This window comes from Agelaius tricolor, unplaced genomic scaffold (assembly GCF_023055355.1).
Source record: "Agelaius tricolor isolate 1412-34295 unplaced genomic scaffold, bAgeTri1.0.p SCAF_28, whole genome shotgun sequence".
In the NCBI taxonomy this organism is placed as follows: domain Eukaryota; kingdom Metazoa; phylum Chordata; class Aves; order Passeriformes; family Icteridae; genus Agelaius; species Agelaius tricolor.
Window position 1 is genome coordinate 6,174,607 of NW_027269288.1, and position 15,119 is coordinate 6,189,725.

General features: G+C 56.9%; 1 protein-coding gene across 1 annotated transcript; it reads right to left on the bottom strand.

The window, feature by feature from the left end:
• Positions 1–101: 101 nt before the first annotated feature.
• Positions 102–14,395, bottom strand: ARHGEF16 (Rho guanine nucleotide exchange factor 16). Its single transcript, XM_071449077.1, has 15 exons — positions 14,241–14,395; positions 12,031–12,603; positions 10,917–10,968; positions 10,388–10,557; positions 9,338–9,394; positions 8,742–8,902; positions 8,163–8,315; positions 7,672–7,801; positions 6,881–6,955; positions 5,987–6,079; positions 4,825–4,979; positions 3,575–3,754; positions 2,692–2,765; positions 1,833–1,934; positions 102–1,094 (listed from the first exon to the last, which is right to left on the bottom strand). The coding sequence occupies exons 2-15, from the start codon at positions 12,577–12,579 to the stop codon at positions 955–957; spliced, it is 2,091 nt and encodes a 696-aa protein (XP_071305178.1). The 5' UTR covers positions 12,580–12,603; positions 14,241–14,395; the 3' UTR covers positions 102–954.
• Between the last annotated feature and the right edge of the window lie 724 nt (positions 14,396–15,119).

The following is a 15,119-nucleotide window of genomic DNA, read 5'->3' on the forward strand; positions in this document are numbered from 1 at the left end:
AATGCCACCAGCAGAATGAAGCTTCATTTTAGGGCTGATGGCTGGGACAACTTTGGAGCTCTCATGCGCGGGGACACTCACCACTAACAGAGAACACGTGGTTCATTGGTATCCAAGAATTTATTAATTTACAGTTGATCAGAACAGTGAATGTGAAGTTTGGCACCCCAAAACTGTAGCAGCCATGTCCCCTGCACAGGGTATGAGGGGCTGAGCCCTGGGCAGAGCCCCCTCCCCAGCTGGGAGGAGGGAAAGGCAGGTGGGAGCTGCAGCACTGCTCCCCATCCTGCCCCTGCTCCACCCTCTGCCTGGAGCACATCCCAGAGCTGACTCCATGGGAACAACTCTGGCATCAAGTATTTTATCAAGTGACCCAAAGGTGTCCGGCATCACCTCACCAGTGCAGGGCACGGCTCTGCCCAAAGGGCCCAAGAATTATTGTGGGGGTGGAGAGAGAAAAAAGAGAAACAGCAGCAAAAACTGGGCTGAGGAATAAGCCAAGCACATGGATTGAAGCTCCAAACAAAGCCTGACTGGGGCGTGCTCTCCCCACAGCAGGTGCTGCAGGGATGGAGATGGTGGCACAGGCACCTCAGAGCCCAGAACAGCTCCAGCTTGGCCATGGTGGCACAGGCACCTCAGAGCTCAGAACAGCTCCAGCTTGGCCATGGTGGCACAGGCACCTCAGAGCCTAGAACAGCTCCAGCTTCCCAACCTGAGCCAAGCCCTTGGCTGCTCCCAGAGCCTGTTCCAGGTCACCAGTGCCAGCGCTGCCAGGAGTGCCCGGTGCCAGCTCTCACAGAGGAGCTGCTGCGTCACTGCTGCCACACAAACCCATCCTGGCCGGTGAGATCTGCCACCTGGCACAAGCACAGTTCAAGAAGAAAGGCTCTGCTGCTGCCTCCTCTCCGTGGGCTCAGTCTGCAGGGGTCTGGGGCTCCCTCTGGGCCGTCCCTACACGTTGGTCTCGATGCGCAGCCGCTCCATGCGCCGCACGTTGCCCTCGGCGGCCACGCGGCTGGTGATGGGCCTGGCACAGGCCTGGGGGAACCAGCCCCGCTCCCCATCCCGCAAACGTTCCCCCCAGCACCAGCCTAGGAGAGAACAGAGCTGCTGACAGGGCCAGGAATGGCTGTGGAACCTGGGGGAACCAGCCCCGCTCCCCATCCTGCAGCTGATCCCCCCAGCACCAGCCTAGGAGAGAACAGAGCTGCTGACAGGGCCAGGAAGGGCTGTGGAACCTGGGGAAAGCAGCTGTGCTCCCCCCAGCACCAGCCTAGGGAGAACAGAGCTGGTGACAAAGCCAGGAAAGGCCATGGAACCTGGGGGAACCAGCCCTGCTCCCCATCCTGCAGCTGATCCCCCCAGCACCAGCCTAGGGGAGAACAGAGCTGGTGACAGGGCCAGGAAGGGCCTGGGGGAACCAGCCCTGCTCTCCATCCCACAAACACTCTCCCCAGCACCAGCCTAGGAGAGAACAGAGCAGGTGACAGAGCCAGGAAAGGCCATGGAACCTGGGGGAAGCAGCCCTGCTCCCCATCCTGCAGCTGATCCCCCCAGCACCAGCCTAGGAGAGAACAGAGCTGCTGACAGGGCCAGGAAGAGCCACAGATCCCTGGCAGTGCCACCTCCCTCAGCCCCCCAGGAGCCACTGTCACCTGCTGGGACACAGCACAGCCAGTGCCACAGGTCTCACCAGCAGCCAGGGCTTCCTGGAAGCTTCTGCAATTGCCAAAACCCAGTCCCCAGGGATCACTGAAGGTTCTCCCTGCCCCAGCTCTGCTGAGGTCAGAGCCTGCCCCACAGCCAGCCCCACGCCCCCTGGCACTCACCATCCTCTTCTCCCAGCACCAGGACAACATCTGCCTGCTGCAGGGACAGCTCATCTGCCTCCTTGGCCAGGTAGGCACGGGTGACCTCCACCTGGCTCAGGTCTGCAGGACAGGGGAGAGCAGGGACAGTGAGCAGGCACAGCCATGACCCCCCAGCTGCCCACCCAGTGCTCCACAGCACAGCACGCTCCAGTCCCTCCTGTCCCTGCCCCTTATGCCTCCAAGCTTGTCAAACACCTCTAACAACAGCTGAAGGCATTCCTGGAATTCCACCCTGCCTCCCAGGAAAAGTATTTAAGGTCAATTGTGACTGATAACTTCATGGGAGGCAACTCCTAAGGAGCAAGGCTGGTGTCACAGACATCTTTTATGAAAAATCCTTTCCTTAGGAATTTTTCTCCTGAGAAGTTGAGAGGTCTCAGGAACAAAATGTAAACAACGTTATCTGCTGCTGTGGAATGCCACAGGTGGATCTGGGATTGGTCTCATGTGGTTGTTTCTAATTAATGGCCAATCACAGCCCAGCTGGCTCAGACTCTCTGTCCGAGACAGAAACTTTTGTTATTATTCTTTCTTTTTCTATTCTTAGCCAGCCTTCTGATGAAATCCTGTCTTCTATTCTTTTAGTATAGTTTTAATGTAATATATATCATAAAATAATAAATCAAGCCTTCTGAAACATGGACTCAGATCCTCATCTCTTCCCTCAACCTAAGACCCCTGTGAACAACGTCACAGTGTGGGGGTTTTCCTCTCCACTCCAGGAATGGAGGAGAACCAGGCAGAAACCTGGGCCTGCAAATGCTCTGGTGTGGCAGGGAATCCCAGCAGAGCCAGGCTGCCCTTGGGAACACAGTACCTCCTTTGGGAGTGGTGTCAGGCTGTTCCTTCTCCCTGTGCATCAGAGCTGCAATCCACCTGGCCCGGTCACTCCTGCCAGAAGGAACACAAAGAGAGCCTTAGGACAGCACCCCTGTGGCCAGCAGCAGCTGGGACATTCCCAGCAGGATCAATGCTTTCAAGGGGAGTCAGACTGATCAGAATATTCAGTGTAAGGACACTTCCCAAGTGGTACACATGGCCCAGCTGCTTTGCTTCAGCTGGACAGGGGAAGCTGATATGGGAATTATATGGGAAATATAAGAGAGAGGAAGGAACAGAGCCTGGGAGAAGGCTGTGCACATCCCAATTTCTAGGAGGAGGAGCATGGGGGTAAAGTGAGAGCTGCAGATGCCTGTACCCATGATATTTTCTGAAAAATCCTTTCCTTAGGATTTTTCCTCCTGAGAAGCTGAGAGGCCTCAGGAACAAAATGTAAACAATGGTTATCTGCTGCTGTGGAATGCAACAGGTGCACCTGGGATTGGTCTCATGTGGTTGTTTCTAATTAATGGCCAATCACAGCCCAGCTGTCTCAGACTCTCTGTCCCAGACACAAGCCTTTGTTATTCATTCCTTCTTTTTCTATTCTTAGCCAGCCTTCTGATGAAATCCTTTCTTCTATTCTTTTAGTACAGTTTTAATATAATATATATCATAAAATAATAAATCAAGCCTTCTGAAACATGGAGTCAGATCCTCGTCTCTTCTCTCAACCTCGGACCCCTGTGAACACCGTCACAGAAGCCTCAGAGGATTCCCAGTTCATCCCAAGGGCCAGAGCAAAATCCCACACTGTGGGATTCCCAGTTCATCCCAAGTTCATCCCAAGGGCCAGAGCAAAATCCCAGCGTGGCACTCACAGCGTCTCTGCCGACAGCACCACCTCCTCCCGCCGGCCCTCGCTGTCCTTCTCCAGCACCACTCGCAGCAGGTGCCCACCAGCCTTGCCAGGAGGAGGGGAGGGTGGCTCTGAGCTCTCCACCTTCTCCACGGTGACCTGGTCCAGCGTGGCGTAGTTCATGACCGTGTAGCTCTCCTCGCTGCGGCACAGATGGGATCAGCGACCCAGCTGTGGGGTCTGGGCCACTTCCCAGCCCCCAGCCCGGCACAGGAGGCTCAGCAGGCATTGCCAGAGCAGCCTGGAGCTGATGCTCAGGGTGGGACGTGGTTCTGGGGACTTGCTGGCCACCCACCCACTGAGGCAAAGCCACTGGTGGGACTCTTCTGGCTGACAAGGGACAGCTCACAAAGGTGGAAACAGGGAAATCGCATGGATTTCTCTGCTGTTGCAGTGTGATTGCAGGGTTTACCTCAGAACCTCAGGCCCCTCCCCTGATAATTCCCTGCCAGGTGTGTCAGTCACCTCTCCTTTCCCTTCCCAGCACTGTCTGGCACTCCTGGCATTCCAGAAGGGCATGGAGTGATTGGCAGATTCAAAGGATGTCCCCTACTCCTGGGGGGCATTGGGCCATCCAGGTGTCCTTTGTCCCTTTGTCCCTCCCCTCCTGTACCTGGCTGGGGGCTCCCTACCCTTCCCTGCCCCTCTCCCCGGGGTTAAAGGAGCAGCAACCACGGGCTCAGGGAGTTCTGTGGGAGCTGGTGCTGGATCCAGAGGCTGTGGGCCAGAATAAAGCTCTGGATCCAAACCCTCCATCAGAACCAACTCCTTTCCTTCACCATTGCCTTAAAGCTTCTCCACAGAGGGAAACCTGAGGAGCAGCCCCTGTTATGGTGGAAAAGCTCCATCCCAGCACCACCAGAGCTCCTGCAGGCCTGGACTTGTCTCCATGTGCCCAGCTGCAGCACCAGCCAGCCAAAAGTGTCCCTGGGGTGAAACACCACACACCCAGGCAGCCAAAAGTGTCTGTGGGGTGAAACACCACACACCCAGGCAGCCAAAAGTGTCTGTGGGGTGAAACACCACACACCCAGCCAGCCAAAAGTGTCTCTGGGGTGAAAACACCACAGTTGTCACTATTTGATTCAGCACCAAGGGCCAGACAAGCTCAGGCACGTCCCATCCAGCAATATTGGTAATATTCAGTACTCTGCTGGGGAAATTGGTGTTTAACCCCCCTAGCTGTTCTTCAGGGAAAGGCAGGGCCCTCACCTCTTCTTCTTGGTGATGATGAGGACGTCGTTGAAGAGGAAGAGGTGGCAGAGGCGGCCGGCGCCGCGGCGGAAGATGCCGGCCTCCTCCGAGAGCAGCAGGTGCAGCTCCCCCCGCTTCAGCAGCCACCGGGACACCGAGATCAGTGGGAAAGGCTGGAACAGCACCAGAAAAGGCTCAGGAAATGCCCTTCCCAGCAGCAGCAGGCAAAATCAAGGCAGGGAGTGAGCCTGCAGTGGCCCCGGGGTCAGTTGGGATGGACACACCACATGCGTTTTGTCACAGACACATTCCATGAAAAATCTTTTCCTTAAGGTTTTTTCTCCTGAGAAGCCAAGAAGCCTCAAGAACAAAATGTAAACAATGGTTATCTGCTGCTGTGGAATGCCACAGGTGGATCTGTGATTGGTCTCATGTGGTTGTTTCTAATTAATGGCCAATCACAGCCCAGCTGGCTCAGATTCTCTGTCCGAGCCACAAGCTTTTGTTACCATTCTTTCTTTTTCTATTCTTAGCCTTTTGATAGAATCCTTTCTTCTATTCTTTTAGTACAGTTTTAATATAATATATATGATAAAATAATAAATCAAGCCTCCTGAAAAATGGAGTCAGATCCTCATCTCTTCCCTCAACCTAAGACCCCTGTGAACAACGTCACAGCGTTTAAGGTCTTTTTGAAAGGATTTTTCAGGGGGCCGTGCACCCCATTCCAGCACACTCTGGACCCCAACAGTGGGTGACACTGTCATGGCTTTACTACTTTTTAGAAACTGCTTGCACCCAACAGTCACAGAATCACAGAATGGTGAGGTTGGAAGAGACCTCTAAGATCATCGAGTCCAACCTATGCCCTAACACCTCAACCAGACTATAGCACCAAGTGCCATGTCCAGGCTTTTTTTAAACACATCCAGAGATGGTGATTCTGCCACCTCCCTGGGAAGAGCATTCCAGTACTTTATGATTCTTGGGGTGAAAAATTTTTTTCCTAATATCCAACCTATACCTTCCCTGATGTAGCTTGAGACTGCGTCCTCTTTTTCTGTCAGTTGCTGCCTGGTAGAAGACCACTCCAAACTTCCCAGAAGAATTCCCAGCACAGGTCTGACCTGTCTGAAAAGGCCCCAGAAGACTTCCCACCACCACTTCCACGAGGCCTCACCTTCTTCTTCCCGAATTCCAGCTGTTTCTGCAAGGTGTACATCTGCTCTGTCCTCTCCATAGCCCGAGCTCCCTCATTGCAGCTCTTGACCAGCTGGGAAGAGAAAAACATCCCAAGGGAAGTGGAGAAGGGTCAGACACTGAGTCCATCCAACTCCCACGCCACCTCCAGCATTAGGGACTGTCCTGCTGCCCTGAGCAGGAGAGACAGACAGACAATTCCTGGCACAGGATTCATGCCAGGTTGGGGAAAGGCAGTGGGATGCTGTCCTGGAGAGAGATAGCACATGGGCTCTGCCTGGAGAAGGACGCAAGTGAACCTGCACCAGAACTGAGGAGCGACAGGAGGAGGAAGAATTAATCATCTGAGAAGAGCTCAAGGCAGGAGGATGAACAATCACACAGAGGGGAGGACCCTGCTCGGATGTGAGAGCAGGACAGACTGGGAGCAGCAGGAATGTGCTGCCAAGAGCTGCTCTTCAGGGGGATGAAAGGAAGAGTCACCACTGGCACAGTGGAGAAAACAGGGAGATGACATCCAGGAGCACAGACAGGGCACAGCTCGTGACTACTGCACTCCACACTTCCCTCTCTGCATCATTCACTGCCCTTTGCCCAAATCCCCAAAAACCATGGTGAGAACTGCCTCAGGAAGGACAAAGGTGGGCCAAAGAGGAAAGAAGAATAGAGAACAAGAAAAAGGAACAAACCAAGATCAGGTGGCAAAGTCGAGAAGGGAAAAGGTGTGTTCATCCGGCAGCTGTTTGGAGCAGAGGAGCCTCGAGTGAACTGATGCTGGGAGGGAAATGAGAGGCCAGAATGGCAGCTTTGGATCAGTGCTCCAGAGGGCTGAGCTGGCAGGAGGAGAGGTGGAGGGCTGGCAGCTGGGCCTCACCTTGCTGATGGCCTTCACAGCGCGGGTGGCAGCTCCGTACGCTGCAGTGCGCGCGTTTGTTTTTTGCTGCACGGTCTGGAATTCCAAGATAAGAAGCTTTAGTGACACTGCACCCCAGAGAAGGGAGCATCAGCTGCTCCCCCAGGATTTCAGGATTCCACACGCTGATTGAGCTGCTCCCAGTGGTCACAGGAAGGTTTAATAGTGCTGGGAGCTGCGAATCTGGGGGTTTCATGTCTGATACGTGCCTGGCCACCCCCTGGCCCTCAGCCCTGCAACCACCACAGACTGGGAGCAGTCACTGGAAATCCCACATCCAGCAGCTTGGCCATTTAGACCACATTTCCATGAAGAATGCAAGACCTGCTTTCCATTCCTGGGCTGCCTGACCAGGACACTTGTGCCACCCCACCCTGGGACCCAGATACGGCACAGAAGAAGCTCGGGTGGCTCAGATGGGTGGCACCAAGACATGAAGTGTTATTCACAGAGCTTTAAGCTGCACACCTGACACCCCCCAGAGAAGCAGATTGCTCTGGATATAAATCAAAGAATATGCTAGCTGGGAGGAACCCATTAAGATCAACTCCTGGCCCTGCACAGGACACCCCAAGAATCCCACCATGTGCCTGAGAGTTATCCAAATGCTTCTCCTGAATACAGGAGCACGCAGGGCCCAGCTCTAGAGGGCTGGAAGTCCAAGCAGAGGCTGCCCCAGGTTCAGGAAACAAAGGAAATAGCAGAGTCACCTCTTCAGAGGTGCCAAGCAGTGCCACTGTGTGACTACTTACATCTAAGAGCAGAGGAAGCCGTGTTACCCTCTGCATGGGCAGAATGAGAAATGAGATCATTGGCAGGCCTCCACACTCTGGTTTCCTTTCAATTTGTTTCAGGGTCTCTTTAAATAAGGGGTTTGTGGTTCTGGAACAGGACAAGAAAGCTCCATTAACTCTTTTCTTCAGTTGTCAGGGTTTTCCAGCAGCTCTCCACACACTGGAAATGCAGAGCAGTGATGGCACTGCCTGGGGTGCTCTGCCAGGCTTGGAGTGCCCAGCTGGGCAGAAACGGGACTGATCCCACAGCTGGTGGGAAAGCACCCAGAGAGAGATGGTGAGCCCACCAAAAAGGTGGGTAAAGCCACAGATGTACCAACAACAGACCCAGAGTTGGCCTGGAGATGAACAAGGCCCGTCCATGTCCCTGTGTACTATGGACCTCTGCAGTCCTGGAGCCCAGAGCCCCTCAGAGGCAGCTCCTTGGCCAGCCCAAGGCCTGTACTCACAGCAGCTTATCCAGTGTCCTCTGCTGATAGACTTCATTGGAGCAGTAGCTGATGTAGGGGTTGAAGTGTTTCGAGGCGTGTTCCTCCACGATGTCACTGATGTCAGGGATCACGAGGTGCTCCTGGTGTCGCTTCTCCAGGTCCTCAAAGAAGCTGAGAAGAGAATTTAAACAGGCTCACATGACTCACTGGACAAACTGAATGTTCCCACTGCTGCTTTTCCCCAGTTTTCCCAGAGGAGATGGGGCCTGGATCCCTTCTGGCAGGGCAGCTCCAGCAGCTGAGACACCCACGCCTTCCCCAGAGGCACACGCTTCCTCCATTCCTGCACGGGATCCCTCCTCCACCTCAGCCCTCCATGAGGTTTTACTTTCTGCCCCACCAGGAAGCCACAAGCCCTAAACACCCCCAGAGCCATTCCCAGGGCTGCTGCATCCTCCTTCTACTGCCTTCCCACACGGACACGGCTCCCAAGGCATTTCCTCCCCACCTCCCAGTGAGTCCCTTCAACAATCCAAGGGATGGTTGGTTTAGCACTACAAATAGAAAGCTCAGGGTCCCCTCCCAGGCCCCACTTGCCTCTTGCTGACTGTCAGGATGTCCCCAATGTTGGAGAAGAGGTGGTGGTGCTCTGTCTGAGTCATGGTCTCCTTCAGCTCCTCTGACCTCATGAAGTGGCTCACCAGGATGCTCAGGCTGTGCATGTAGGAGTACTCAGAAGTGATGATCTCAAACATTGCCTGGAGAAAGCAGGGAAGATGCAGCAGCATAAACCAAGTGGAAAAAGCCGGGAATTAATTGTTAAATCTTATTTCTACTCTTTGGCACAAAACCACTGGAAGTGACTTGGCTCCATGTTGGTTCTCTGTGTCACCTCATGCACGGCCTGGCCAATACCAATAATCCCAGTGTGTTTTAGGACACTCAGTCATTAAAAAGCCATAGCATGAAGATGTTTTCCCCTCCCATCAGCACCCAACGGAGCTGCCTGTTTCCCCACCAGTTAGTGCAGGTGAGCCCTCCCAGCACTGCCCAGTCCTGGAGCAGCTGGAAGCAGCAGCACCATGAGCTGAGCTGAGTTCAGCTCCACCTAGAGCTGACCCCGCCAGAGCCACGTGTGTCCCACAGCCTTTGTGCCCTGCTGTGCTCCCAGGCACGCCCCAGGGCTCTCTCACCTCCTGCCTCTTGCGCTCCTCGGGGGAGATCCTCTGCAGGATGCCCGACTCCAGGACCTGGGGATGAGCAGGAACCACGGTCCTTGCACGCCCTCTAGTGCAGTCTGGGGCTGTGTCAGCCACCCCACGGCCCATCCCACCAGCACACACCAAGGGAACCCATCCCGGACCATGAGAAACCACCACACACTGTGACACACTACCACAAACCATCAGAAACCATTACACACTATCACACACCTGCACACACCATCACAAACCATTACCAACCATTACAAACTATCAGAACCCATCATAAACCATTACACACTGTAACACACCACCACACACCATCACAAACCAGCACAACCCATCACAAACCATCACAACCCACCACAAACCATTACACAGTGTAGCACACCAGCACTCACCAAAGGAACCCATCACAAACCATTACAAACCATTACAAAACCGTCAGAAACCATCAGAAACCATCACAACCTATCAGAAACCATTACACACTGCAAAACACCACCACACACCAAAGGAACCCATCACAAACCATCAGAAATCATTAGAAATATCAGAAACCATCACAACCCATCACAAACCGTCACAACCCATCACAAACCATCACACACTGCAAAACACCACCACACACCAAAGGAACCCATCACAAACCATTACAAACCATCAGAAACCATCATTCACCACCACCACTGCCCACCACCACTCACTCCTTCACCACCCCCTGCAGCATCACCCAGCCCCCAGCTCCAGCAGCTGCTGCCACTCCCTGGATGAAGATTACACTCTCTGGATGAAGATTACACTCTCTGGATGAAGATTACACTCCCTGGATGAAGATGACTCTCCCCAAAGTCCACCGGGAAAGCCCAGCAAGGAGCACCTGCCTTCCCTCAGCAGTGGGTGAAGCCCAACCACAGCAGCACCAACGGCCCTGGGCAGACCCTGCGTGTCCCAGCCAGCCCAGAATATCCCACTGCAAGCACTAATGATGTGGAATTATCCCCTCAGAGCTCTCAGAGCCCCCCAGGCTGCTGTCCCTACCTCTGGGAGCTGGCTCCAGGTCACCTGGGCCGGGCGGTAGCTCTGCACCACGATGGCAGCACCCAGAGGGGACGGCTCCTCTGGCAGGGCCTCCTCCAGCAAGTCCTCGTCTGACTCATGGCTGACAGAGTTCAGGCCTCTCTCACGGATCTCCTGATACAGCTGGGGCTCTGCAGAGGACAAGACACGGGGTCAGCACAGCACAGCAGCCTCTCCCAGCTCATGGCTTCCCTTCCCGCCACGGCTGCCTTGCCCTGCTGGCCACGAGCCACGAGTTCCGGGCCAGAAACTCCCCGACGAGGTTGGACTTTGCACTGCACTGATTACCCAGCGGCTGCTGCTCCCAGCAGCCTCCCACAGCTCTCCCATTTTCCCTGCGAGCCACGGCAGTGTTATCAGCCCCAGGAGTGGGAAAGCAGGGCAGCAATGCTGCTGTTGCTTCGGGGAAACAGAGACAAAAGCAATGGGAGCAGCACAGTGAGGAAAGCCTTGCAGGGATTTGCTTGGTTGAGGCACAGGGGACACTCACGGTCCTTGAAGGAGCCACCGCGCTTCTGCACCCGCTTCCGCCCGAGGGTTCTCTGCAAGGGCAAGAGGAGAGCCTGCTGTGGTTACCACACTTCTGAAGGCCTGGGAAAACTCCTTCAGGAAAAGGGGGAGTTACCTGTGCCAGCTGGCCCACACCACCCTGTTCTTTCAGCCTACCTTTTGTGTGGGCTCTGTTTGCCTTACCCAGGTGACTCAGCTTTCACCTCCCATATAACCAGGGTCACGCTCAGAACCATTCTGTACTTGCACTGCTGCTGTCAAACCTCTCTCACACCTGGACTTTGCCTGCTCTGGAGTCTCCCTTTCCCCAGACGTGCTTCACCCATGTTTGTGTACGACTGGAGCCGCTCTCCCCGCCAGCCCCACCCTGCAAACATCCCGCAGCCGCCTGCCAAGCGTCCAGCTCCACTCCCCACCAAAACCATGTCAGCTATTCCCAGCCTCTCCAGGGACCTGGTGACAGAGAGCTTCCCAAGGCACCAGTCACCCCACCATGCTCAGCAAACCAGCTCCAGAACTGACTGCAGCTGAGGGCCCTGCAGCTCCTCTGTCACCACCAGGAAAGCAGGACCCCATCCCTACTCACTCCTGCATCATCCCCTGCAGCATCACCCAGCCCCCAGCAGCTGCTGCCACTCCCTGGAGTGAAGATTACACTCCCTGGATGAAGATTACACTCCCTGGATGAAGATGACTCTCCCCAAAGTCCACAGGGAAAGCCCAGCAAGGAGCACCTGCCTTCCCTCAGCAGTGGGTGAAGCCCAACCACAGTAGCACCACCTGCACCAACAGCCCTGGGCAGTCCCTGTGTGTCCCAGCCAGCCCAGTACAAGCACTAATGATGAGGAATTATCCCCTCAGAGCTCTCAGAGCCCCCCCAGGATGCTGCCCCTACCTCTGGGAGCTGGCCCCTGGTGACAGCAGGGGTTAAACCCACCTTGCTCCAGCTTCCCAAGGCACCAGTCACCACACCAGGCCCAGCAAACCAGCTCCAGAACTGACTGCAGCTGAGGGCCCCGCAGCTCCTCTGTCACCACCAGGAAAGCAGGACCCCATCCCTGCCCGCCAGGGCTGACAGCAGGGGTGAAACCCACCTTGCTCCTGCCAGGGCTGCGGTCAGGCAGGGTGCTGCCATCCTCAGACGTGGGTTTCAGCGAGGGAGAGGCCTTGGCTGGCTCCACGTCAGCCCCCAGCCCCTTCATGGCCGCGCGGTAGGACATGTTCCTCAGGTTGCGCTTGAGGGCTCCCCCGCCATCATCCTCATCCTCCCCCTCCAGGGCCAGCATGGGGACGGCCGCCCGCTTCGGGTCGGGGCTCAGGGGCTCCCGGCTCGCCCCGAAGCTCTGGGGCCGGGAGGGGCTGTTCTTGGGCTTGGAGGAGACGGCCAAGCTCTTGGGGATGAGCTGCTGCGTCCCCACCTTCAGCGCGGCGGGGCTGTGCGTGCTCAGGACGATGCGGCGGGGCTCGGCCGAGGTGGGGGAGCCCAGGGGGGACAGGGGGGTGGCACTGGGAGCCGTGGTGGGGCTGAGCTTCCCACTAGGGGCACGCGTTGGGCTGAGGGGTTCTGGCCGCACTGGGTGGCATCGGTACTCCAGGAGCAAGGTCTTGTCATCCACAGAGGTAGCAGAGGAGCCCCGAGACATGGTGGTGGCTGGGGGAGCAGCAAGCTGAGGAGGAACAGACAGACAGACAGACAGACAGTCTTCCAGTAAGGCAGCAGGAATTTATGCTGAGCCATGGGAACCTTGGGACAGTGCTGGACATGGCCTCCACCTTCCCAGGGTGCTCCTCAGGCAGGGCCTGTATGGACACACTGGGGATGCTGTCACCACCCCACTCCTTGTGGGGCCACCCATGTGCCAGGGCTGGGACAGGGGCTCCAGGACGTGGTCAGGAACCAGGAGCAGCCAAGACCAGGAGCAGCCAGGCCATGGGAGCAGGCAGGACCAGGAGCAACCAGGACCAGGAGCAGCCACGACAAGGAGCAACCACAACAAGGAGCAACCAGGCCATGGAGCAGTGGTTAAACCCAGCCAGGCCATGGAGCAACCAGGTCATGGAGCAGCCAGGCCATGGAGCAGCCAGGCCATGGAGCAGCCAGGACATGGAGCAGTGGTTAAACCCAGCCAGGCCATGGGAGCAGCCAGACCCTGCTGCAGGCACAGGGCAGGCTCAGACCTGAGCCAGGCAGGTCTGGAGCCTCCCCGAACCCCACTGCTGCCACACCTCCGTGTCCCCTCATTCCCCTCTGGGGTGCTGCCAGCCACCACAGCCGGTCTGCACCCTCCTGAACGCCACCTCCCTCAGGCTGTGGAATCCCTGGCTGTGAAGCCTGTGCTCCTCCAAGCTTGTACCTGCCCCAAACCACTCTGCCCACAGAAACACCTGCCCCAGTCCCTGGGGCTTCCCAGGTAGGGTTAAGGTCACTCATCCCCTCCTGTGCCACGCACAGAACCATGCACCTACAGAACTCTGCCCCTACAGCACAGACAGAGCGTTTTACGCCCTCTGCCTATTACATAACTTCGGGAGAAATTATGGTTTAATTGTCCTCAACTGAGATCCCATTGTGTGTCAGCGCCATCTCCAAGCTGTTCCCTTTCAAAGACCAGGAAACAAACCAAGGCTGGACCGTGCTTTTCCCCGCATGAATGACTGGCAGGAGGACAGCACAGACCCATCAACAACAGCTCGTTTGACAGAGATGCTGCTCATTCCACTGTCCTCGGATGGGGGACACATGCTTTATGTCCAGAGCTCTGCCAAGTGTCCCTCGGACGAGCAAAGCGCCACATTCCGCTCTTAACCCCATCCTGCCTGAGGACGAAGCTTATCCCAAGCCCTGGTGGCAACAAACAAGCCTGAACCCAGAGGGTTTGGGGGCGGCAGCATGCACAGCTCTCGGCGCTGGGATGGAGGGAAGCTCGGTGCCCACACAGGGAGGGCATCGACAGCGGTGGCACAGGGGCACCGGCACCAGGGCTGCGGTACAGGGGGCAGGGCGGGATACAGCCCCGGGAAGCACCCAAACCCCTCTGCCACGGTCCCAACCACCCCTTGGCACCGCTGAGACCCTCGGGGACAGCCGCGGGAGGACGAGCCCTGCTGTGCCCCGGCAGGGACAGCACAGCCGGTCCCGCCGTCCCCTCCCCGGAAGGCGCTCGGTAGCCGCTCTCTCGGAGCCACCGCCCGCACGGCCGCCCAGGAGCCCCGGTACCGGTGCCGATGGTGCTGCCGGACCCTCCCCGGGCTCCCCGGTCCCTCCGCAGCGCCCCAGCCCCGACCCCGCCGCGCCCGCACCTACCCGCGCCCCTCGGAGCCAGCGCGGCGGCGGCGGCGGCGGCGGCAGGGATGGGAGGGACCGGAGGGATGGGAGGGACCGGGGCGGAACCGGGGGAGGTGCTGGTCCGGCCCCCGAGACTGTGCCGATGTGCTGGCGTGACCCGGGATGTGCCGGTGTTCCGGTACCGGGGGAGGTGCCGGTCCGGCCCCTGAGACCGTGCCGGTGTTCCGGTACCGGGGGAGGTGCCGGTCCGGCCCCCGAGACCGTGCCGGTGTGCTGGCGTGACCCGGGATGTGTCGGTGTTCTGCACATCCCGGCTCCGAGCAGCGCTCTGCTCCCAGCCCGGAGTCGCCCCGGCTTCCCGGGGGTGAAATATTAAATGAGCGTCTCTAGGAGCAGCGTTTTGCTGTTTTTTGATGAGTGTTCATCAGGTGTGTGCGCCCCTGGAATCTCGGCATTCCCCATCCCTTAAAACTGCCTCTGCTTCCCGGGGGTGAAATATTAAATAAGCCTCTCTAGGAGCAGCATTTTGCTGTTTTTTGATGAGTGCTCATCAGGTGTGTGCGCCCCCGGAATCTCGACATTCCCCATCCCCTAAAGCCGCCTCTGCAGGGCCGCTGAAGGCAGGGGGATTATTCGGTGTCGTTCTCCTGTCACCTTAGCGGGTGACAAACGAGTGTGCCCCGGCTGTCCTCGGGGTTTGGGCGACACACACTCGATATTTCAGCATTCCCTTGCTACAGACGTGTCTGATGCTCGCTTTAGTTGGGTCTTCAGCGGTCAAAGGTAACCTCGGGCGATCCCTCCGGATGCACAAAACATCAGTTTCGGCTGCTTTTGGACGCTGCAGCTACTGGGAAAGAGGATCTGAGGGTCAGGCTGCTGACAGCTGCCCAGTAA